General features: G+C 44.2%; 1 protein-coding gene across 1 annotated transcript in view; it reads left to right on the top strand.

Moving 5' to 3' along the window:
* The window catches only part of LOC138285854 (uncharacterized), a 492,092-nt gene that overhangs the window by 259,040 nt on the left and 207,588 nt on the right, over positions 1–25,464 (top strand). Inside the window, exons 8-9 of the mRNA XM_069226328.1 lie at positions 15,448–15,522; positions 20,157–20,296. Coding sequence (XP_069082429.1) covers positions 15,448–15,522; positions 20,157–20,296 — 215 coding nt within the window. The remainder of the gene's footprint in view (positions 1–15,447; positions 15,523–20,156; positions 20,297–25,464) is intronic.

Genomic DNA, 25,464 nt, shown 5'->3' with positions numbered 1-25,464 from the left:
TTTACAAGGAAGACTGACGAGAAACTTAAAGTGAAACCCTGAAGGTTTATTAAAGGATTCGAAGGCCTTACAGAAAGCAAGAATAAAATGGTTACAATCAGTCAGTTAGTAATTTAAATCATGTAATTGTAGGATGCTTACAGAAAATGCAGGAGATGAACAAGCAGAACCAAATACAGTTCGCTCTGAGAAATCATTCAAAGTTATAAATCAGATGTCAGACCAATGTGGTGTCGCTACCCCTCCTAAACCTTAAGGGAGAGTGACCCCAATAGCCTCAAGAATTGTCTTCTTTTATAATGCAAAAATACAATGAACACCACATATGAATACAGTTGTATAGGGTTCCCATGATTTGAACCAAAGGGGTCCATTAATTTGGATCAGGTGTGTTAAAAAAGGAACAAGACCGTTTCTGAAATCACTTGTTCAGCATTTTCCCACAGACTCACATAATGCAGTTCCCATTTCAGTTGCTTTTCTGGCACCAACATTTTTAGCGCAAATGTTGCAACATAATATGCAAGGACAAGTTCGCATGAAAAGCCACCGTGGTCCCAATAGGTGAGGCCTTAGAACACTTCACTCTCAAGGGCACTTTGTGCTACATTGTGCTACAGATCTTTAAAGAAATAATCATTATTCTGTACCTGGGAAAGAAACATTACATCTCACAGCAGTGTTTACAAAGTTTCTTCTATATTCATTGTCTTTGTGCGTTAAGACAAATGAAAAAAGTACTGAGTGCTGAAAGATGACTGTGAACAAAGTTGCAGTTTTGAATTTGAGACCTACATTGACTAATGTTAGCATAAGCACATATTCCTCAACATAAATTATTCATTTCAAATAAATGTCTTCCTTTATCACATGAATACTAATGTACATTTATTTATAAATCCCTACATTAGAACCAAGAACTGTTTCAGATATTCTGAGCCGATGTCTTAATGAGTTTTATGTGTGAGTCAAAGCATCTTATAGGTAATTTAAGCACTTTCAGGCAGCCATTACAACTCATCGCAAGCAGCGTAAATTGTAACACATTACCATAGTCAATCTTTGAGCCAATAATGGCCCTAGCTATGATAGCCCGTGTCTTCCTGTGACAGACGTTAGTGTGTCTTTATGAACGCTGTAGAAGGGAAATTTGATTACTCTATTACATAATTTACCTGCGTATCCTTCAAGGAGTAGTCATCAAACAGGATTCCCAAGGTTTAAATCTTCGTCTTAACTTTTACTTTAACCTCACTCATCATGAAAGAGAAGTAACTAGAATTGTATCCATTCGGATGTCATCTACACAATATCTGTATTTGAACCATTCAAACCCCAATTGACTTCAATTCATCCATCCCTAAATTAAAGAAAATACTTTAGTCAATCTTGCCCTTTCTGCAGCACTGTTGTGAGCTGCATCGCTACCTGAGTATTATCAGCAAAGATCAGAAATCGAGTCCTGGTTTCTTCAGTAGCTCATGAAGCAGCTGGATGCATATATTAAACAGAATAGGCTACGGGCATGATCCTTGTGATATTCTGCAAGTAACGTCCTTTATCTTGGCCAATGCCTGTCCTATTGTCAGCATTGATATGCATTCAGAGAGGAAGAATTTATACTAAAATAGAGCCCTTCCCTTCTTCCCACTTCCCAGGGCCAATGTTTTTAATATTTGGGGTTTTTGAAGGTGTCCGACACTGCTGAGAGATCCAAAAACATCAGAAGTGCTGCATACCTAGAGTAAATTATGTTGAGGATGGACAACTCAGTTTCCAACAAAGCTGTCTCTCTTCTAATGTCTAAGGGACAACTGGACTTATTACCCCTCAAAATTCCATAAAATTCAACATATTCCTGGAATTTAACTGTTGCAGCTTTTCTTTTTTATGGTAACTCTTTATTGGTATTTTCCGTGAGAAATGCATCTGCATTTGGCAACATTATGCCATAGGAACAAATACAAGTGCAGTACAGTGGAGCCCAGATGGACAATACGCCATCAGAACAGCATCAGGAGACAGGAAAGAGCCAGACGCAGAGTAGGAATGCCATGGTCCCTTCTCAAAGCTGCACTGCCTTGCGACTGTGGTAGTGGGGCTGGGATTGGAGTAAGTGTTAGGGAGACAAGCTGGGTGTTAGACTTTTCATCCTTGGCGTGGTCTCCCTTAACTTTTGACCTCTGTTTCCCAGGTTGTTAATGTGTGCTGGACTCTAATTTTGTTGTTTTTGTTACTCTGGGCACTTTACCACTGCTAACCAGTGCTAATGTGCAAGTGCTCCTTTACAAAATGTGTATGTATTTGGCTTATCTATGATTGGCATATTTGATTTATTAGTAAGTCCCTAGGACAGTGCACTAGAAGTGCCCAGGGCCTGTAAATCAAATGCTACTAGTGGGCCTGCAGTACTGGTTGTGCCACCCACGTAAGTAGCTCTGTAATCATGTCTCAGACCTGCCACTGCAGTGTCTGTGTTTGCAATTTTTAACTGTAAGTTCGACTTGACAAGTGTACCCACTTGCCAGGCCTAACCCTTCCCTTTTCTTACATGTCAGACACCCCTAAGGTAGGCCCTAGGTAGCCCCAAGGGAAGGGTGCAGTGTATGGTTAAGGTAGGACATATAGGGGGTCATTACAACCCTGGCGGTACAATGACGGAAGCACCGCCAACAGGCTGGCGGTGCTTCCCTGGTCATTACGACCGCGGCGGTCCATTTGGAGCCGGCTCCTGTGTTGCGGCCAAGATCCCCGCCGGCCCAGCGGGGATCTCCAAATGGCCGTGGCGGGTGCGGCCGCATTGGCGGCCGCCCGGCGGTCCGATCTTGGCAGGGTCGTAATGAGGGCCATAGTAATGTGTTATATATGTCCTAACAGTGAAATATTGCTAAATTCGTTTTTCACGGTTGAAAGGCCTGTCCTTCTAATAGGTTAACATGGGGGCTACCTTTAAATGTGATTAAAGTGTAGATCCCCTTTGGGAGCGGATGGACATTTGGAGTTTGGGGTCTCTGAGCTCTCAATTTCAAAATGCATCTTTTAGTAAAGTTGATTTTAAGATTGTGTTTGAAAATGCCACTTTTAGAAAGTGAGCATTTTTTGCTTATACCATTTCTATGACTCTGCTTGTTTGTGGATTCCCTGTCTATGTCAGTTTGACAGTTGGGCTGATTGCACCTCACACTAGACAGTGATATAAAGGGAGCTGGGGTGTAGCCTGCATTTCTTGATGAGCCATCTGTGCTAGGAGGGAGGGAATGAGTGGTCACTCACACCTGAAAGGGCTGTGCCTGCCCTCACACAACGCAGTCTCCAACCTCCTGGTGAGTGTCTGAGGGCCTGGCCTAGGTAAGGCAGGATTTCACATTTAAGAGAGACTTTGCTTTGAAGTAGGCCTACTTCAAAGGAGAAATTGGGTATAAGAAGGGTACCCAGAACCACAGATTTTAGAACACTTCTGGAAACCAAGAGGAACCTCTGCCTGGAAACGAGTTGAAGAGCTGAGGAAGAAGGGCTACCCTGCCTGTGACTGTGCTTTGTGGAGCTATCCTGCAGTTGCTGCTTCTGCCAGAGTACGAGGGCAAAGACAAGACTTTGGGTGCCTTCCATCTTCTGAAGATCTCCAAAGGCTTGATTTAGATCTTGCCTCCTGTTGTTTGAAGTCTCAGGGACAGCAAAGACTTCTCTCTGCCAGCACCTGGAGTCTTTGGAGAGACTCCTACTCTGTCAAGTGGTGCCCATCAAGTTCCTGGGACCCTGAAAGGAGAAGCTGGCAGCCTAAGAGAAAGAAATCCACGTATAGAACACCGTGCAGTGAAAAGATCGCCGTGACTCCGCTGCCGGCTTCGCAGCTGAAAATCGATGCTCGCCTGAAATGCGACTGAAGTATCGACGCACTGAGCTGGAGAAACTACGCGCAGCATCGCTGATGGCGGCTGGTGAGATCTCAACCTGCGCTGCGTGGTTTTCGGATCATCGTGCGGCTGGATTTCCGACGCAAACCCCGCTAGGCATGTAAAAACAACGCAAGGCCTGCCCGGACCCGAGAGTGCTAACCGGATCGACACATCGCTCTCCTGCGGTGAGAAGAAATGACGCGCCCCAACCCAAAGAAAGGAGAAACGACACAAGGTCTCGTATGTGAGTGAAATCGGCACATCGCGGGCCCTTTTTGTCGCACACTCGCCCGTGCAGGGTTATTTTTGACGCACCCAAGGTACATTTTCGCGCTAACAGTGTGAGTGTGTGTTTAAAACTACATGAAGACTCTTTTTGCTTTTTAATTGATAACTTAACTTGTGTATTGTGGATTTTTGTTGTTTTGGTCTTGTTTTGTTTAAATAAGCATTCTCTATGTTTATAAACCTATGTTTTGTAATTTTGTAGTGTTTTCATTAAGTTAATGTGTGTGTTGGTACAAGTACTTTAAACCTAGCACTCTGGAGTTAAGCCTACTGCTCGTGCCAAGCTACCAAGGGGTAAGCAGTGGTTAGCTGAGGGTTATTCTCTTTTACCCTGACTAGAGTGAGAGTCCTTGCTTGGACAGGGGGTAAACTGACTGCCAACCAAAGACCCCATTTCTATCACTGGGTAGTCGGGAGGTTGCAACTTTTTAAGGTTTTGAAGAGCCAGGTAATATTGGAGATAGGGCATCATCACCCACCTCTCCTTTAAATTAACTGGAATGTTATGTTATGATATAATGTATTCATAATGTGTGCTGTCACCGTGGGTGTCTACGCATCCTGATTGATGTGGCCTGCTGTCAAGTGCCAGGTAAATTAGGCAGATTTGTTTAAACAAAACTGCCAAGTTCCGAGACAGCACCTACACCAGAGTAGTGATGCCTCCAAACGTACCTGAAAGGACAGAGCTCTATATTTTTGGTGCACAAAAGAAACTTGGTGACCTCTTCCTACTTTTTTAGACACTAAGAACATTAAAAAGATTACTAGAAGTAAAGTGAAGCACTCACTTGGGGCAGTGCCTCAGAATCCCTCCCTGAAAAAGCCGTTCACGATATCTCTTACAAAAGTTACCAACATCTGATGATGAATATGGATCCCCCATACAAAAGTAGGTTTGAGAGCCTTCATTATTGAGACAGTATCGGCTAAGGAAATGTATCTAAAGGAGTAAACGGGAAGGCTGTATCCATCCCTTATCCGGTTACACACTTTCTCCTGTATAGTGGCTGAAACTGGGATTGACCCCTTAAAGATCGCAACTGTATCACCAAAATACTGCTGTTCTGCATCATACCAATTAGAAGGCAGTTCCTGAGGCATTGTCAACGTTTAAGGACATACGACATCTTTCAATAGCTGAAAGATGTTTTTCAGCGAATCTGATGCTTCATGATTTGCTCTGCAAAACATTCTCTCTTAGCCACCTGAATGACTGAATCGTTATACCACTCATTACAAACAGCTTGTTTGGATAGAGCAGTGTATCTGCCCCTTCTGTCTCTAGCCTCCAAACAAAATAGATATTACAAAGACGGTGATGAGGGGCCAATAACTGTCCGAACGTAGACTAGCATTTACCTAATCTACTTTTGCGTGATGTTTGTACAGAAAGCATCAACAGGTTTCTTGTGACAGCACCAGTTTGAAACCGATAGACGGGTAAGAGAATTGACCACCTAGTCCATTTTTCCACCTGCTAAAGTTGTAATATGTTTATTTTTGTAACTCCTTTGTTGTTAGGAATTTTCACCTTGTCCGCTTAAGAACATAATGTTCGATGGCATCTGTCGCTGTAGATACGCATGTTTTGCAATAGCTCGCCATCTGGTGTTGGGCCGGAGTGTTACAAGTTGTTTTTCTTCGAAGAAGTCTTTCGAGTCACGGGACCGAGTGACTCCTCCTTTTGTCTCCATTGCGCATGGGCGTCGACTCCATCTTCGATTGTTTTTTTTCCGCCATCGGGTTCGGACGTGTTCCTGTCGCTCCGAGTTTCGGAACGGAAAATTAGCTAATTTCAGAAGATTTTCGTCGGTATTGTTGCGTTCGGGATCGGCGTACTTAGATTCCACACCGCATCGAAGATCGAAGAGCTCCGGTGCCCTTCGGGGTAGTTTTTCGATCCTCCGTCGGGGCCTGGTCGGCCCGACCGCGTGCTGAAGAACGCCGATGGAACGGACCCCGTTCCGTTTCTGCCCCAAATGCCACAATAAATACCCCTACACAGACCAACACTTGGTCTGCAACCTGTGCCTGTCACCTGAGCACAGCGAAGACACCTGCGAGGCCTGTCGTGCGTTCCGGTCCCGAAAAACACTCCGAGACCGTCGAGCCAGAAGACTTCAGATGGTGTCCGCACCGACAGCCCAACGGGAGTTCGAGGAACAGGAAGAGGAAGGTACCTTCTCGATCCAAGACTCAGACTCCGAAGGATTCGACGATACACAAACCGTGAGTAAGACGTCGAAATCCACTCATAGGAACATTTACAAGGCCCAGGGGACGCCACTGCCACCAGGCCATGGCTCGACCCATAAATTCGGTGACCGACCGTCGGCACCGAAAAAGGCCCAAACAGTGCCGAGATCGTCCGACTCCGGTCGAGACACCGGCACGCAGCCTTCTCGGGACCGAGAAAGTGCTGGAGACAAGCCTCGACACTGAGATGCCGGTGTGGACACGGCTCGACGCCGAGACAGCGGCACCGAAACAGATCGACGCCGAGAGGTTTCGGCCCCGAAAAGGAAAAAAGTCACCTCGGAGCCGAAAAAACACGCAGACAAAGTTTTGGTGCCGAAACAAACTGCAAGCGACCCAGCTTCAGGCTCTTATACAGAAGAGCACTCGCTAACCTCCCAAATGCAGAAGCATAGGTTTGAGGAAGAGCTACAAGCAACTGATGTGGACCATACGCAAAAGCGTATCTTCATTCAGCAGGGGACAGGAAAAATAAGCACCCTTCCCCCCATTAGGAGAAAGAGAAGGTTGGAGTTCCAGACGGAACAGACACCACAACCAAAAGTGGTGAAAAGAGTTACCCCACCACCCTCTCCTCCGCCCGTGATTAACGTTTCACCAGCACAAACTCCATCACACTCCCCAGCTCACACCACCATGAGCCAGGGTGACCAAGATCAGGACGCATGGGACCTATACGACGCCCTAGTGTCAGATAACAGTCCGGAGGCATACCCTACAAAGCCATCTCCACCAGAAGACAGCACCGCGTACTCTCAAGTGGTGGCTAGAGCAGCACAATTTCACAACGTAAGCCTCCACTCAGAACAGGTCGAGGATGATTTCTTATTCAACACACTCTCCTCCACCCACAGCTCATACCAAAGCCTGCCTATGCTCCCTGGTATGCTCCGGCACGCAAAAGACATCTTTAAGGAGCCGGTCAAAAGTAGAGCAATCACACCAAGGGTGGAAAAAAAGTATAAGGCGCCTCCTACGGACCCGGTTTTCATCACTACACAGCTGCCACCAGACTCTGTCGTTGTAGGAGCAGCTAGGAAAAGGGCCAACTCTCACACATCTGGAGATGCACCACCCCCAGATAAAGAAAGCCGCAAGTTCGATGCAGCTGGTAAAAGAGTCGCAGCACAAGCTGCAAACCAGTGGCGCATCGCGAACTCCCAGGCACTACTTGCGCGCTATGACAGAGCCCACTGGGACGAGATGCAACATCTCATTGAACATCTGCCCAAGGACTTACAAAATAGGGCAAAACAAGTGGTTGAGGAGGGACAGACCATCTCCAACAACCAGATACGCTCCTCCATGGACGCTGCAGATACAGCTGCACGGACAATTAATACATCTGTAACTATCAGAAGGCATGCATGGCTCCGAACGTCTGGATTTAAACCAGAGATTCAACAAGCAGTTCTCAATATGCCTTTTAATGAAAAAGAACTGTTCGGTCCAGAAGTGGACACAGCGATTGAGAAACTCAAAAAAGATACGGACACTGCCAAAGCCATGGGCGCACTCTACTCCCTGCAGAGCAGAGGGAATTACAGCACATTCCGTAAAACGCCCTTTCGAGGAGGGTTTCGGGGTCAAAGCACACAAGCCAGCACCTCACAAGACACACCGTCCAGTTACCAGGGACAATATAGAGGAGGTTTTCGGGGACAATATAGAGGAGGGCAATTCCCTAGAAATAGAGGAAGATTTCAAAGCCCCAAAACCCCTACTACTAAACAGTGGCTCACATGTCACTCACCCCCTCCACACAACACCAGTGGGGGGAAGAATAGGTCATTATTACAAAGCATGGGAGAAAATCACTACAGACACTTGGGTTCTAGCAATTATCCAACATGGTTATTGCATAGAATTTCTACAATTCCCTCCAAACATACCACCAAAAGCACAAAATTTAACAACACACCATTCCAATCTCCTGGAGATAGAAGTGCAGGCACTATTGCAAAAGAATGCAATCGAATTAGTGCCAAACACACAAATAAACACAGGAGTTTACTCACTGTACTTTCTGATACCAAAGAAGGACAAAACACTGAGACCAATCCTAGACCTCAGAGTAGTGAACACTTTCATCAAATCAGACCACTTCCACATGGTCACACTACAAGAAGTATTGCCATTGCTAAAACTACACGACTACATGGCAACTTTAGACCTCAAGGATGCTTATTTCCATATACCAATACACCCATCGCACAGGAAATACCTAAGGTTTGTATTCAAAGGAATACATTACCAATTCAAGGTACTGCCTTTCGGATTAACAACCGCACCAAGAGTCTTTACCAAATGTCTAGCGGTAGTCGCTGCACACATAAGAAGGCAGCAAATACATGTGTTCCCATATTTGGACGACTGGCTAATCAAGGCCCATTCGTTCATACAGTGCTCAAATCACACAAATCAGATCATACAAACCCTCTTCAAACTCGGGTTCACCGTCAACTTTACAAAATCCAACATTCTGCCGCGCAAGGTACAACAATACCTAGGAGCCATAATAGACACATCAAAGGGAGTAGCCACTCCAAGTCCACAAAGAATTCTAAATTTCAACACCATCATACAACGTATGTATCCAACACAAAAGATACAGGCAAAGATGGTATTACAACTCCTAGGCATGATGTCTTCATGCATAGCCATTGTCCCAAACGCAAGACTGCACATGAGGCCCTTACAACAATGCCTAGCATCACAGTGGTCTCAAGCACAGGGTCACCTTCTAGATCTGGTGTTAATAGACCGCCAAATTTACCTCTCGCTTCTGTGGTGGAACAACATAAATTTAAACAAGGGGCGGCCCTTCCAAGACCCAGTGCCACAATACGTAATAACAACAGATGCTTCCATGACAGGGTGGGGAGCACACCTCGATCAACACAGCATACAAGGACAATGGAACGTACATCAAACAAAACTGCATATCAATCACCTAGAACTTCTAGCAGTTTTTCAAGCACTAAAAGCTTTCCAACCAATAATAGTTCACAAATACATTCTCGTCAAAACAGACAACATGACAACAATGTATTATCTAAACAAGCAGGGGGGGGACGCACTCCACGCAGTTAAGCCTGCTAGCACAAAAAATTTGGCATTGGGCAATTCACAACCAAATTCGCCTAATAGCACAGTTTATACCAGGGATCCAAAATCAACTCGCAGACAATCTCTCTCGAGATCATCAACAGGTCCACGAATGGGAAATTCACCCCCAAATTCTGAACACTTATTTCAAACTCTGGGGAACACCTCAGATAGACTTGTTTGCGACAAGGGAGAACGCAAAATGCCAAAACTTCGCATCCAGATACCCACACAAACAATCCCAAGGCAATGCCCTATGGATGAACTGGTCAGGGATATTTGCTTACGCTTTTCCTCCTCTCCCTCTCCTTCCTTACCTGGTAAACAAACTCAGTCAAAGCAAACTCAAACTCATATTGATAGCACCAACTTGGGCAAGGCAACCCTGGTACACAACGCTGCTAGACCTATCAGTGGTACCCTGCATCAAATTGCCCAACAGGCCAGATCTGTTGACACAGCACAACCAAAAGATCAGACACCCAGATCCAGCATCGCTGAATCTAGCAATCTGGCTCCTGAAATCCTAGAATTCGGGCACTTACAACTTACCCAAGAATGTATGGAAGTCATAAAACAAGCCAGAAGGCCATCCACCAGGCACTGCTATGCAAGTAAATGGAAGAGGTTTGTTTGCTACTGCCATATTAATCAAATACAACCATTACACACAACTCCAGAACATGTAGTGGGTTACTTGCTTCACTTACAAAAATCTAACCTAGCTTTCTCTTCCATTAAAATACACCTTGCAGCAATATCTGCATACCTGCAGACTACCTATTCAACTTCCCTATATAAGATACCAGTCATTAAAGCATTCATGGAGGGCCTTAGGAGAATTATACCACCAAGAACACTACCTGTTCCTTCATGGAACCTAAATGTTGTCCTAACTAGACTTATGGGTCCACCTTTTGAACCCATGCACTCCTGCGACATACAGTTCCTAACCTGGAAGGTGGCATTTCTCATCGCCATTACTTCCCTAAGAAGAGTAAGCGAGATTCAGGCGTTTACAATACAGGAACCTTTTATACAACTACACAAAAATAAAGTCGTCCTAAGGACCAATCCTAAATTTTTGCCAAAGGTTATTTCACCGTTCCATCTAAATCAAACAGTGGAACTTCCAGTGTTCTTTCCACAGCCAGATACCGTAGCTGAAAGGGCACTACATACATTAGATGTCAAAAGAGCATTGATGTATTACATTGACAGAACAAAAAACATCAGAAAGACTAAACAACTCTTTATTGCATTTCAAAAACCTCATGCAGGAAACCCAATTTCAAAACAAGGTATAGCCAGATGGATAGTTAAATGCATCCAAATCTGCTACCTTAAAGCTAAACGACAGCTGCCCATTACACCAAGGGCACACTCAACCAGAAAGAAAGGTGCTACCATGGCCTTTCTAGGAAACATCCCAATGCAAGAAATATGTAAGGCAGCCACATGGTCTACGCCTCACACATTCACCAAGCACTACTGTGTAGACGTGTTATCCGCACAACAAGCCACAGTAGGTCAAGCTGTATTAAGAACATTATTTCAGACTACTTCCACTCCTACAGGCTGATCCACCGCTTTTGGGGAAATAACTGCTTACTAGTCTATGCAGAACATGCGTATCTACAGCGACAGATGCCATCGAACTGAAAATGTCACTTACCCAGTGTACATCTGTTCGTGGCATCAGTCGCAGTAGATTCGCATGTGCCCACCCGCCTCCCCGGGAGCCTGTAGCAGTTTGGAAGTTACCTTCAATTATTTATATATGTGTCATCTCAACCTTAAATAGGTGCATACTTAGTCACTCCATTGCATGGGCACTATTACTACAATTCAACTCCTACCTCACCCTCTGCGGGGAAAAACAATCGAAGATGGAGTCGACGCCCATGCGCAATGGAGACAAAAGGAGGAGTCACTCGGTCCCGTGACTCGAAAGACTTCTTCGAAGAAAAACAACTTGTAACACTCCGGCCCAACACCAGATGGCGAGCTATTGCAGAACATGCGAATCTACTGCGACTGATGCCACGAACAGATGTACACTGGGTAAGTGACATTTTCATTACTATAGAAAATATGAAGAAAAGTGCATCTGGATTAGAAAATTGCTACTAATCTTATTATCTCTGATATCTTCCTAAGTGTGTTCAGGTACTTTAGAGCAAGGCTCCCTCCCTGTTTTACATTGCCATTTATAGGGAACTTACTTCTTCTGAAGCACTTTGCACCTTTTGGCAATCTTTATATGGGAATTCTCTATCATTCAATTGTAAGTGTAGCTGACATTACATGTTGTTGGCCTCACCTAATTTACCTACTAGTGTACTGTGTTCCTCTTTCCTCAATCTGCAGTTTCCAGATTCAGATGTAATTATTTGGGGGGGGTTATCATCTTTGTTCAGACGGTCACGCGAAATACGCTGCCCCCTAGGTAGCAGATGTTTCTTAACATTCAACCAGGTCCTCAATCAATCAGGTTTCAAGATTCACTGGACAAAGGGGAGTGCTGTGTTGTGTAAGAAAAGTACATCTGCCCTCTCATCTCTAACAATTGAAACGAGGGCCTCTTTTTTCATTCCTTCCCAGAAGACTGTTCATGGTCTAGGAATGAATTCCCCCTGAATCATGACTATTAAGGAACTAAAACTGGAAGCGGATACCCAACAAGTACCTTTAAATAACACCAAATAATCAGGGCATTTTTTATACATGTTGACTTTTTCCCACAGCTTGGTTCAACCCAACCTGGACCCGTTTTCCACCACCTCCAAGAAACGTCCACCCTTCTTCATGCCTGCTAGACAAACTCCACCTCTCTATAGCCAAATCAGTCCATTAAAATGCCCATAAAACCTAACAGTCTCAAGAAATCTGAAATCCCATCCTAATCATAGGATATGATAGCGCCTCAACACCGAGCTCTTGCACCCAGCTTACTTGAGACCAGAACTCCTCCTAGTACCGATGGCCTCAGGACTCTTTGAGTGTCTAAATAATGGGCTACAGAGAATCTGATGTACAGGTACTTTGTACAACCACAGCCAGGCTGGAAAAGCCCCTAATACCAAGTACCTTTTATTTGTACGGTTCACTGAATTCTCAACTAAACTAAGGGTGTCCTAGTTATCTCGTTACCAACTGTCTCTCCTGCACTGCCCAGTATTTGGGAGACGGGCTGAGCCACCAGGAAAAGACTTATTACACACAAATGAGAGAGAAAGACTCAGTGATTGATCAATCTTAAAAAAGAACACGTGCACATACCCCATTCCTACCTAGTCAGGGCACGACGGTGCACTAAAACCAGCCCTGGCAAAAATACTGAAATCACTCCCATATTGCATTAGGCCAATAGGGGTATTGACTGAACCCGACTTGCTTAATTTTTGTTTGTTTGAGTGCTCTCCCCGCAAAGACAGTTTTAGAAAAAATGGGCCGAAACAGTGCGAGCTTTAACTTAGCTTCTTAAATATATTGGCTAAGTGCTTTTAAGGCTGCATTATGTCAGCCCGACCAGTAGCCTAGCTTGCTTAGTCGCCTTGCTTGCAGTTGCAGCCCTTCCTACAAATACCAGAATGCCCATATAGACAGCCTGGCCTGTGAATTGAGGTAACCTGGGGCCCCTGGGCGGCAGGGCGTGGGTTCCAAAGAAGGGGCATGTGGCTCATCTTCCTACCTCTGGGCTACCATTAATTTTCTTCAAAATGCTATTAAACAATTTCTGGTCGAGTGGTCCTGGCTAAATGGCTGAATTATCAGAGATTTTGGAACTGAAGAGAGCTACGTGTGGGAGTTGTATCCCAGTAGTGGCTGTGCTTGTAGCATGTTTATTGAGTGACTTTTGTAAAATGCTTCAGTAATCTAGTCTTTCTCCTTATAAAGTATCCAAGCCAAGGCACAGTTTAGCCCACTTTATTAATTACAATAAAACCGATAGGTCTATTGAATGTTTTTCTTCTTGTACAGGGCTATGTTTACAGTACAGCTTGAGCTCAAATGTTCATGTAATTTCCCACACTTGTTATTTTTCTCATCAGCTTTAAAACCATTGCGCGATAAGCGTACAATGCTACGGATGGAGGCCCGTGGGCGATGGCGCAGAACCGACAACACTGCCCTTGTTTGATGATTCTCTCTGCGTACTTTGCAAATAGCCAAATCTAAATATTTAAAAGCCTAGCTCCCACGCACACCCTTTCCCAGGCTGCTGCAGGTGTTGATACTGCAAACATCGTGACGTCACTACCCTGATTCATTCTACAGCGCCCCATTCGTTTGTGTCCTAATTTTAAGCCAACGTGTAGGGCAATTCGAACCTACCATGAGACACTATGCACTGGCAAACATCCCAGTCAGCACACCTGGCTGTCAGCCAAAATGAGAGGCATGGGGCACAGCAGTGCCGGCGGCCATGTCTTCAGAATTCGCAGTGTTCGACAGGCCCAGTATTTCGTGACGCCTATCCAGCCATGCACTCTGAGGTACCATGGGAATTCTGGCCTTGTTTGCTTCTGTATTGACTTAGAGCTAGTTTAGAAAGATATTCAACATACAAGGAGTGTTGTCCCCCTGCGCTGAAATAAAGATTTAACACTGGACCATGCATAGTTCCTTTTTCATACTGTGAAAAGCATAACTTCAGGTACCAGGCTGCAAACAAACGAGCAGGAGACTATACATAGCACAAATGGCTGTTTTTAAAGCCAGCATTCCTTTATATCCTGATATTTTCAAGATGAGACTCCTAATAGGATGCATAAAAATACAAGTCATAAAATGCAAAATGGTGCACCATATAGACCCCAGGAGTTGGTTATGGTGCCAGGCGTGATGTGTGTGTGTGTGTGTGTGTGTGTGTGGTTAATAGGGCAATATTTACAATTTGTTGTATTGTTGTAACTAAGACAGCCGTTGCCATGCTTCACATGTGCTTTTTGCACTCTTCTGCAATTCCATCACTGTATATGGCTTCCAAGTGATGTACATTAAAACTGTTTTTAAGTATGACTTTTCAGTATCGTATACATAACTTGACTTAGATAACTTTAAGCCAATTGGACATGCTCTTCCCCTTTTAGTATTGAAGTTACCGCTAAACAGCAAAGGAAGATGCAGAATTCTGAGATGAAATGAAGGGTTACTGTCTCTAAGGGTTATATGCACATCAATCCTTTTAGAAATCTGTCGTATTGTGTGACAGATTAACCATACAGAGATCTACTATGAGATTTCCACACAATGAAGTGCGAGAAAGCATCTCGGCCATCATCTAAATCCCAACTTTAAAATTGTCTCTCTTGGCTTGTCTGTTGTCTGATGTGTACTGGCTCATATAATGTCAGCATTTTGAGTTTGCTTTGGTCATTTTTAGGTCGAGCATAGCAGCGCGCAAGTGCTGCTTTTCTGACGTGCTGTTATCTATTTGGGCTGTTAACCACGCCCACCTCACGCCCATCATTATCACTAGTTCATGGGCTTGCCCTTCAAAACTCCTTTGTTTTTGTTGGTAAATGCTTTATGTTTGTTCCTCTTTGGGGCAGTGGTGTTACCACCTTGGCCATCGACCCTTTTACATGGATAATTGCACGATTGCAGATACGTTTGACTGCCAGCGAACTTCTTATTCCTTTTGTGTCTCCTTCACGCTCATGCTCATGGTGGCCGTGGCGCTTTGAGACGGGCTCGCTTATGTGAAACTGTTTTACTTTTCATTTTTAGTTAATGTGGCAAGAAAAGTCTGGTTAGGAGTTTACAGCGCTAATAGCTCTAACGCGAGAAAATGCGTGACCCATTGCATTGCAAATGCTTGTTTAGAAGAATGCTTTGATCACAGAATGAGCCAGACACACTGATTCTCTCATCTCTTGTCACCCTGTAGCTGATCAGCCAGAGGAGTCCTTGCAGAGGGGCGTCCAGAGCTTGCTACAGCCGGTCATGCAGCGCCTTTTCACAGGTAAGAAGCAAACACATCCCAGTACCTCCAGCACAGTGAGACATCGATTAACATGGCAAATGTTTTAGGCACAAAAGCTATGAACAAGCACTCTTGATTGGCCAGCCACCTCAATTTTAGAAGCATGTCTCCAGATAGACTATGCCACACAAGGTTTACTAGTGAATTTATGGCAGCTGTTTTGCATAGTGTCAAATGAGGAAACTGTCTCCTGTATTGGGGGAAGTTGTTCAGTCTTACACATTTGAGGGAGACTTCCGGTATCAAGTGGAGTATTAGCTAATCAGGAAGGCTCTGTCAATTTCTAGGGGGGCTGGCTGACTAAACATGCTGGCCTTTGTCCCCTTAGTCTCTCCACTCTGCCCATGGGCCGGCTTTTAGTGGTGTGTTTTTATACGGTCTGTATCTCACAATAGGCAGCAGGAAGCCATGATTAACAATGTAAACACAATGGATTTTGCTTCTTGTCTGTGAGCCCATTTGTTAATACGGCCATCATGTCCTTCTCTCTATTTTAAAGTGCAAAGGTGTCACCTATGTGAACATTTATGACGTATTGTGAGATGTGAATTCTTCTAATGAACTTTTCAAGAGTTGCGGGTGCAGACTGGCACACATGGAGCTTGGGAGATTTTCTGGCAGACGTATCTCTGAAATGCAGAAAGGCTCTGTGCCTGCTGAATTAGTGAAAAGTCAGACACAGAGCCTGTCATATGGCTGACTCTTCCTCAGCTCTTGCAGCATTTCTCAGATCTGGTCTGTCAGGATTTCTGGAGAGTTCCCTGAAGGCCAGTCCTCCTGTGAGCAGAAAGGGTTTAGAAAGAAAAGAATGCTGAGTGGTGGAAAAACCAGAGGACAGACTCTAATCTATCAATATTTGTATAGAAAGAGAAAGAGCGAGAGAGCAAGTCAGGGCAGGTGATGTGCTTGTCATGGTTAGAGAAGGAAATGAGGAAGGGAAAGAAAGGTGAAAGTGAAAGAAGAGATAGAGTAAGAATGGAAAAACACAGATATCTTATGAAAAATGTTCCAGAGAGACATGGAGTACAGAGAAGATAACAGGGAGAAAAAGTGAGACACTGTAGAGCAGCATTTCTTGACGAAAGAGACAGAAGGGAGGACAGAGCACAGGGTGGATGTGCTCCACGGTGGCACTGGTGAGGGATTAAGATAAACACGCGGAGGAGAGAAAATAAGAGAAACATAGGCCTGATGTAAGGTTGTGTGGCATTGAAAAAATCCCCCGACTTCTGGAGGAAATGCTAAATCCGGATCCTACCACAGTATGGTAGAGTAATAGCACTGATGGATTTCCCCCAGAATGAGTACTTCTTCCAGAATTGTGAGGATTTTCCATTACCACGCTACTCTAAATCAGGCTAATGTGTGCAGACACTTCTATGCGCTCACAAAAGCTGACTTGTCACCTAGAACAGATGTGGTTATATTAAACATTGCAGGTAACCTGCGTGAGCAAGGCTTTCCAGAAAATGAAACTGTGAACTAGTGGAAAGGGGTTTAAGCAGTCAGTTAAATTCTCTTCAAGTGAGTTCTTAAGTTGGCATAAGAGTGTACTGTGCTCAGAATGTAGGCATCAGTGATTAGTTTGTTAACTTCCATACCGTAGAACACCCCTCATTGCTCGGAGTTCATCAGGTTGTTTAAGGACTCCGTGTTCTTGCAGCAGAAAAGTACTGTTCATATGTACTGAGTATGACATAGAGAGTTTATTATGCAGATGTCACACTTAACACAAAAAGGAAAGGGACTTTGCATGGTCTTGTGTGGGCACACTTCTAATGCAACAGAATATGTCTGCTGGGCCAGCCCAGATCCCACAGTTCTGAACGAAAATAGATATCATTGTGTCCTAAAGTGTATCCCCCCCATGATCTTATGCCGAAAATGTACCTATCCTTATTGATTCCCTCTGTGAGCTTGCGACCATGCAGTAAATGAGAACAGGCAAGTATAGCCTGAACACTTTACCATCACCGGCACACTGTCTGCACGGTCTGCCTGTAAGTACTTCTGGTCCCCCTGCACATGAATAAAAGAGATACAAGAACTGTGTTTCATTGCTCAAAAGGAGAAATTGACTAAACGAGTATTGGCTTAATTGTGATCTCTCATCTGGCACTGGATGAGGAGGCTGACCATTAGAGAATTCTCACAATTTTTATGTGTCTTGGTAGTTTCATCACATCCACTCACTCCTATCTACAAGGCCAGTCTACCAGGATGGCTCCCCAACCACAAAGTAGACATAAAAAAGGAACGCTAACCTGCATTCTAAGATGGCAATCTAGGGAAAGAAAATGGGAGAGAGCAATCTGGTTACACACCTTAGTGATGACCTTATTTGTGGGGGAAAATAATTTTGCCTTATATGTGCTGAATTTAATTTATATTATTTATCTGTGCAACTTTCTATGGTGCAAACATGGCTCGAGCGCATTACAGGACTTTACAAAGCTAAAGAAATAAGATAAAATAAACATGATAATTTTATATATCTGAAACTTCATAAAAACTAACCACAGCTAGTAAACAGAAGCAGAATAGGTGACGAACAAACTAGAGATGCCAGTAGGAGAGAGAGGCATGACTGTAAAAAGCATATGGATAAATAAAACCACAGTTAGTAGGGGCAAGGCAACAGAGACAGGGAAAGTAAGTAAATCAGCAAAAAGGTACACCATAACAACATTGAAGGGAAATTAGGATAATGAACGTCAAACAAAAGAAATGGATGGAATTTCCTGCCTCGGTAACACTATGGTGGAATCTGGAGTATTGAGGCACAGAAAGTCAGGGACATTCTGTGGCATTGGAAGTAACTAGGAAGAGTCAAAACGTAGAACTAAAGTACAGTGCTCAAGAATGTGCCTGGGAAATGCTGGAGTAATCAAAGAGCAATGAGAAGAGGACACAGTAGTGTGGGGATGCGAGGGGGGCAATCTGCGGTTAAGCAACAGTTATGGCCTAACTGTTAGAGGAATAATTATTATTTCCAGACCCGACCAACGTGCCCTTGAAACAAGGAGATTTTAAGTTCCTTCTAAAGGTTGATAGACAGGAAGTGCGATGTAACACTGGTGGTAATAAACCCGAAATTATCATGGTACTGGCAGGGAAAGATTGTTACATGGACCTTTCCTTATTGGTCAAACAAGAAGAGCTTGGAGCAAGTGTAAGTGCTAAAGGTGACATGGTGCCCTTGGTGACACAAAAGGATAATATTACATATGCGATAACAATTGGGCGAGTACACCATCAGCATATTGTTTGTCGATAGTCCGGACTTAATAGGAAAAGGACAATTGGCAATAGATAATAAAACAATACAGAAAGAGCACTGATTTTAGGGCAGTCCTGACCAAAGCCTGGGACCCATAGAGGCCAATAGAAAAGGCTCAGTGGTGTGACAAAACTTGAGAGCCCCCTCTGCAAAGTACCTGGTTGGGGCCCCTCCCACTGGACGCAGACAGGGGCCTGCCGCCTGGCAACAGTGTACTGTGCTGAGAATGCTGCCCTTGGAGCTCGGCCAGCCCCCCAAACTGCAGGGGCGGCGGTGGCCTTTGTTATCTCACTGAATAAGGCTGTAGTCCTTCTTTATGGGCAGATTTATGAGCGAGATTCATCAAAACACAGTTGGGGAATGTTGACTCTTTTTTTCCATTATAAGTTTGAAAGTCTTAATTCCAGGGACTCCTTGTTGCCAAATGAAGTGACCGGATTGTACACCTTAAATATGACCTGATATAGTTCGTAATAATTCCTGTGTAGTTTACTCAAAGCAGCTAAACATGTGCCACCAGGAGCATAGATGTCATATTTTGCTCAGCCCTATGCTTGACATTCCTTACTGATATTACTAGAATCTAGGACGGATTAGAACTCTATTACATCACCAGGTACAAGCAAGAACAGAGAGACTCACCCAACCTAGGAACAGCACACTGACACGCGAGAGGCATGGCGCATCACTGCCAAAGAAGAAGTAACCTAAACGAAATAGAATAATGAAGAACACCATCTCTCGAAACTATTGGAAAGATACACATTGCTGTTTACGAGCCCATTAGAGGTAGCAGTGTTATTCTTGCAGGAGGCACAGGGAGTGGGGAACAGACAGAATTAAAAACAGTTATGACTGGAGGTACTCTGCAGAGCAGACAAGTGAGTGAACGAATGATGAAGTGTCATGTATATGACTAATTACAATGCAGCACTAGATAAAACTAAACATGTTCTCCAGAGTCACAAAGACTATGTTACCAAGTGCTGTACAAGAACACATTGTTATTATGCTTTTGGTGGGACATTCAGTCAGATGGATGGTCAATACAAGATTAAGGGCCAGATGTATCAAAGAGTTTTACCCATTGTGTGTCTATGGAAAAATGTATTCGTACATATGGCCCTAAATCTGCTCATCCATGGTCGACTATGTATAAACCATGGCTCACCAGGATTTGTCCTCAGCCATAACAACAAGTGCTCAGGTCAATTCATGTTGGGTAATCATATTGTAACCCAATGCATACACAGGGTGGTGCATGTGTAATCCATGCATAGATTTGTATTGCTCCTGTTGCAACACATAGCCTCTCTTCTTCTTCTCTCTAAAGGTTACCTTCAGATGAAGACTCTGTTGTATATCTGGGATCAGTATATCATAGGGCTGGACCAACCTGCCTACAACTGCCTTCCAGCTTTCGGTCTCACTTTCATCATGCTCCTTCGAGATCATCTCAAGGGCTGTCACTCGGTAGGTGTGTGATGATTGATATAAGATGCACACCAAGTAAATGTAAATGCAGGCAGTCTCTCAAGGTGGTGTAAATTCTTCTGCAGTGCATGAGATTATGGGTTATTAAGCTGCAAAAGTGATCTACTATACTTTATTGTGAACCACTTGTAGTGTAAATTTCATCCTTATGGTGGGATAAAAGCAGCTCCCTTCTGGTGTGAGACAAGTATTGCTAATCAACTGAAGCAAGCAGTAAAAGTAATATGAAAAGATTTTCTGGGAATAACTTTCATTGTTGTAGCCAACTTGAAAGGAAGCTTAAAGATGATTGCCCAGAATTATGTATACATATCGAATCACCCTCGTTGGTATGCTTCAAAGCTAGCTACCAGCCCAAATCCCTGACAAATGGATAACTGCACTTCTTTTGATCTTCTTTTGATCATTATATGCTAGCAGCTTTATATGGCCAGTTGCGAACGAATTGTCCAACAGTTAACACATTTAAAAGACATTTCATCAGTGACTAACTATGTTCTGTTGAATTGTTATGCACTAAGTGTATGTAGCAATTTATGCTTAATAGTGTGCACAGAAAGCAATCATAAATCATTATTCCTTGTTTTGTACATAGGCAAGGAGCTGGGTCAGTCGCAAAATTTATCAACTGGATCCCATACATTTGCAATCAGATTGAGTGGCATAAGCACTTGGGGGAATTACTTGAGTATGAAGGCCAGCATGGTAATCAAGACAAAGCTAAAAGGGTATTGCACGTTCCTAGACCAATTCACCATTACACTGAATATACTAAATAGTTATTAAGGCTGATTAGTCAAACTGTAAAAGAATGCAGCTTCTGTTATGCTTAGGCCTTAGTGATAATGAGTGGACTGTTTTGGATTGCAGAACAGCAAAAACAGCTCTATGTTCTTTATTACAAATTAGTCAGTAGTAAGAACCATTAAATGTAAGATGAAGATGGAAAACCGGAGGAAAGAGTTAGTCTTCTGTAAGAAAACTGGGCTCTTTGCAGGGGTCTCCCACTTTTTGCCCCCATTTGAAAGACTAAATGCTGGCTTTTTGATTATGATAGTGCACTGAGACCTGCTAACCAGGCCCCACTGTATGTGTTTCTCTCCCTAAAATGTTATGTTGACATGGTGAATTTCTGATTGGCAAAACTTTACCCATCTGTAAACCCCTAGTAAATGGTACTCAGGACATAAGTGGTAAAGAGGTCCCCAGGGCTGCAGCACGAAGTTGTGCCACCCTGGAGAGCCCAGGCAAACTACTGATGGCAGGCCTGCCATTGCAGACTACAAGAGCGGAGCAAACTGCTCAATTCGACTGTACCCCCACCATGAGTGGCACAGTCCCATGCACTTCCTTACATATATGTCAGACACCCCTAAGGAAGGTCTCTGCAGCCCAAAAGGCAGAGTGCATTATAAATGAGGTGCAGGTATGTGAACACAAGCGTATATGTCTCTGTAGCATCCTTTCCATTAAGGTACACTATAAGTGCAGGCCGGGCCATGTGATAACATGGGACTTAAGCCTGGTTGACCTGGGCTGCTAGCTCTATTATGGTACCGCCTGGATATGTCGAGTTTCTTCTCTCCTTCAACACAAATCATGCATCAAGGAACAGCTGGCATGCACCCAGGCAGCGCATTAGAGGTTGCCCACTTGTTTGCCAGCCTCCTTTGTGCTCTGCCCAAGCAGCTCATGCTTCTTCCCACAACTCCTGCAACCAAGGCAGATTTCTGACCTCCTGCCAGGAAGTCTGGGTGCTCCCAGAAATCAGAACAAAGTGCTGAGGCAGGCAGGAGGTCACACCTCCCTCCCCTCAGCTGGGCTAGTGAATAGAGCCATCAGTGCGGTGAGCTTCAAAGGCTTCACTGCCCAGTTCTCCAGCGAGGAAGCAGCCCTCCCCCTTCCCCCAGGCACATTTGCTCATGGTCAGGTGGTAAATTAGGTAAGCAGTACTGTGTACAACCCAGCAGGCTGACCACACCTCAAGGGTGAGCATCCTGGTTTGTGTACTAAATTTTGATTTCTGCCATCTTAGGAGTGGCATAATAGAGGGTTCTGGGTACTTAAAGGTCACCTGTGCCACCGGATGTGGTCACCTCAGGGGTGATCTAGCCATAAGAGCTAGCTGCCCATTGGCCAATAGCCTTCACACCCCTTAATCCCCTGAATCCAGGATTTAAGGGGAACTCCTGACACTAGAACCTCAGATTTGATGGACTAACTTTGAAGAAAGACAAAGAGAAGCTCTGCATGACCGACAACCGGACACTGGCTACTGCTTCAAAGCAAAAGAGAGAAACTCTGTCCCCAAGGCAAAAGACTGGGAACCGTGTGATCTTCCTTCGTTCTTGGCTGAAACTCGGGACCTCTGTGGAAGCCAGAAGTACCCTCAATTTCCCCTGGATTGGTGGCACCAATTTCCTGCAAACTGCCGGTAAAAAGATGCGCTGGAATCAAAAAATCGGCCCACCAAGGAATCAACCAGATCCAGTTGGTGAAGTGTATTCTGGGAGTTGTAGGCCCGACTTCCACAAAGTTACAGGCCCCTAAAATACTCCCCGGACCGCCAGATGTCTCAAAAGCATCTTGCTGTGCTTACAGTTACCAAGGCTTGTTGGTCACCAGCCAGGGGATTGACCCCTTAACTTGCTGTTGCAAGAAGAGAACACTGCCCAGCACTTGTGACCTATATCAGCAACGACCCCACAGCAAAGTTTTTGCATCCCCTTTGCTGCAGCACCATGTGTATGTTAAAATCAGCACCGGCGCAAGCTCCGTTCAGCACCACAGACAGCCAGGACAACTGTGCACCTGGACTCCAGGGTCAGGTAAAACTGCTTTAACTTTTGTGATCTGTTCCCAGGGACTGCCGTAGCTGAACCCCCCCACCCTCCCAAGGGTTCAATACAACTCGTCCCATAAATTCATATTTTACAACATGGCATTTTCCCATTGACTTCAATCCAGTGTTTTAATGACATTCCTGCAGTGGTTTTCTATTGATTCTAAAATCGATATCTCCGGTTCCCCTGCACCTACACTGTTTGTTTTGGTGTCTAAAATAAAAATAAGCTCTAGTGTCAGTTTTTTTTTTAGAGTCATGCCAATTAATTATTGTCCATGTTTTTGCTGTGAAATGCTTACCCCATGTTTCTCTAAGTAAAGCCTGACTGTTCTTTACCACACTACCAGGACTGAGCAAATTATTTATTAGTGTGAATCCAAGGATCATCTCTGGGGCATTTTGAGAATATTACATGGTGACGACTAACCCCCACATAATACTCCACTTTCCTACAGTCCTCGATAAAATGAGTCTACATGAGTGCATGGAATCATCCAGAATGAGGACTGCCTAAACTCTTGACTTAGGCTGGCTTTGTTTGCAATGAGGACTGTTGAAAATAACATGACCTAGTGAAAGTAAACAAAAAAAAATGAGATTATGTGAACCAACATCAACATCTATAGGCCCAGATTTGCAAAGAGCTGACATTGTGTTGCATATACCAGAGAGAGAGCAGAACTGCACCATAGCTACAAAGAAGTGGCACAGTTCTGCTCTCTCCTTGCAGTGGCTCACTTTCAGCAGCCATGCACCAACACAGGCACCCTAGTTCCGTAGTGCAATGGTGTTTGCATTATGGGCAGCATATTGTTTTTGCAGGAAGGGAATTTTCTTTTCTATGTGTGCTGCAGAATGCATCTCGCATGCAAAGAGTGAAAAATGAGGAGAAATAAAAATATATCTCCTCATTACACCAGCCTTGGGGAGGCACAGGAGTCTTGCACGAATCCATGTATATAATTCTTTGTAAATATAAATTAGCATCAAAATCTGTGGGTGGATGCACTGGAACAACAATACATCACCAATTGAATAGCCCCTTGATGCAAAGTAACATGAATCCCCGTTAAAAAAGTAACATAAACCTGACACAAAATCTTTGTTAGTTTTTCTTTTTCTTTTTCAGATAGATGGCTGTTGTGAGCAATATTTAAAATTTCACAAAATGGTATAACAAATGTTTATTTTATGATTTTTATATATATATATATATATATGTGTATATATATATATACACATATATATATATGCACACACAGTAAGACAATGAAAACACCACAAAAGAACCAGTTTAGAACAATAGCCAATATTTATCTAAATCAAACAAGACCAAAACAACAAAAATCCAACATATAGAAGCAAAGATATGAATTTTTAAAGTAACAAGAGTCTTATTCCATAGACGTGAAAAGTACCTGGTCTGCGTCAAAAATAAAGCTGCACAGGCGAACGTCCGTCAAAAAAGCAAGTAATGCGTCTATTCTTTACTCGCAAGTGAGGCCATGCATCGATTCTTTCTCTGCCAGGCAAGCGATGCATTGATTCTTTCTTCGCAGGGAAGAGATGCGTCGATTTCCAGGCAAGCAACCTCAGGTCAGTGCAGTGATGTTGCAGGGTTTGACACCCAGGGACGATGAGTGGAAAATCCGAACACACAGCAGTGATGAATCCACACTGCCGATTTTACCGGCGATGTATCGATTTCTCAGCCACGGTGCAGGTGCTGCCTCAATTTTTCTGCCGCTCGGCTCCAGTGCATGGATTTTCACCTTGTATTCACCAGCTTCTCCTTTCAAAGGCTCAGGGACTGGATGTGACACCACTTGACAGGGGAGGGGTTTCAGCAAGAGAGCCCAGGTGCTGGCAGATGAAGTCTTTGATGGCCCTGAGGCTTCAAAACAGGGGGAAAGCTCATTCCAAGCCCTCGGAGACACTTCACAAGCAGGTTTTCAGATTGCAAAGTCCAGTTCTTTCCCTCTTCAGGCAGAGGTAGCAGCAGAAGGCCAGCACAACAAAGCAACAGGCAGAGTGGCAGTTCCTCCTCAAGCAGAGGTTCCTCTTGATCCAAAAGTAATCTAAAAATATGGGGGTTTGGTTCCACTACTTATACTCATTTCTACCTTTGAATTAGGCAAACTTCAAAGGAAAGTCTCTGTTGTTCACAACATCCTTCCTTCCCCAGGCTTAGCCCCAGACACACACCTGGGGGTTGTAGACGGCATTGTGTGAGGACAGGCACAGCCCTTTCAGTTGTAAGTGCCAGCTCCTCCTTCCCCACTCTAGCCCAGGAGACTCATCA

Source organism: Pleurodeles waltl, chromosome 3_1 (assembly GCF_031143425.1).
Source record: "Pleurodeles waltl isolate 20211129_DDA chromosome 3_1, aPleWal1.hap1.20221129, whole genome shotgun sequence".
Taxonomy (NCBI): domain Eukaryota; kingdom Metazoa; phylum Chordata; class Amphibia; order Caudata; family Salamandridae; genus Pleurodeles; species Pleurodeles waltl.
The sequence above is the reverse complement of the archived record's forward strand: the minus strand, read 5'-3'. Positions and strand labels throughout refer to the sequence as shown.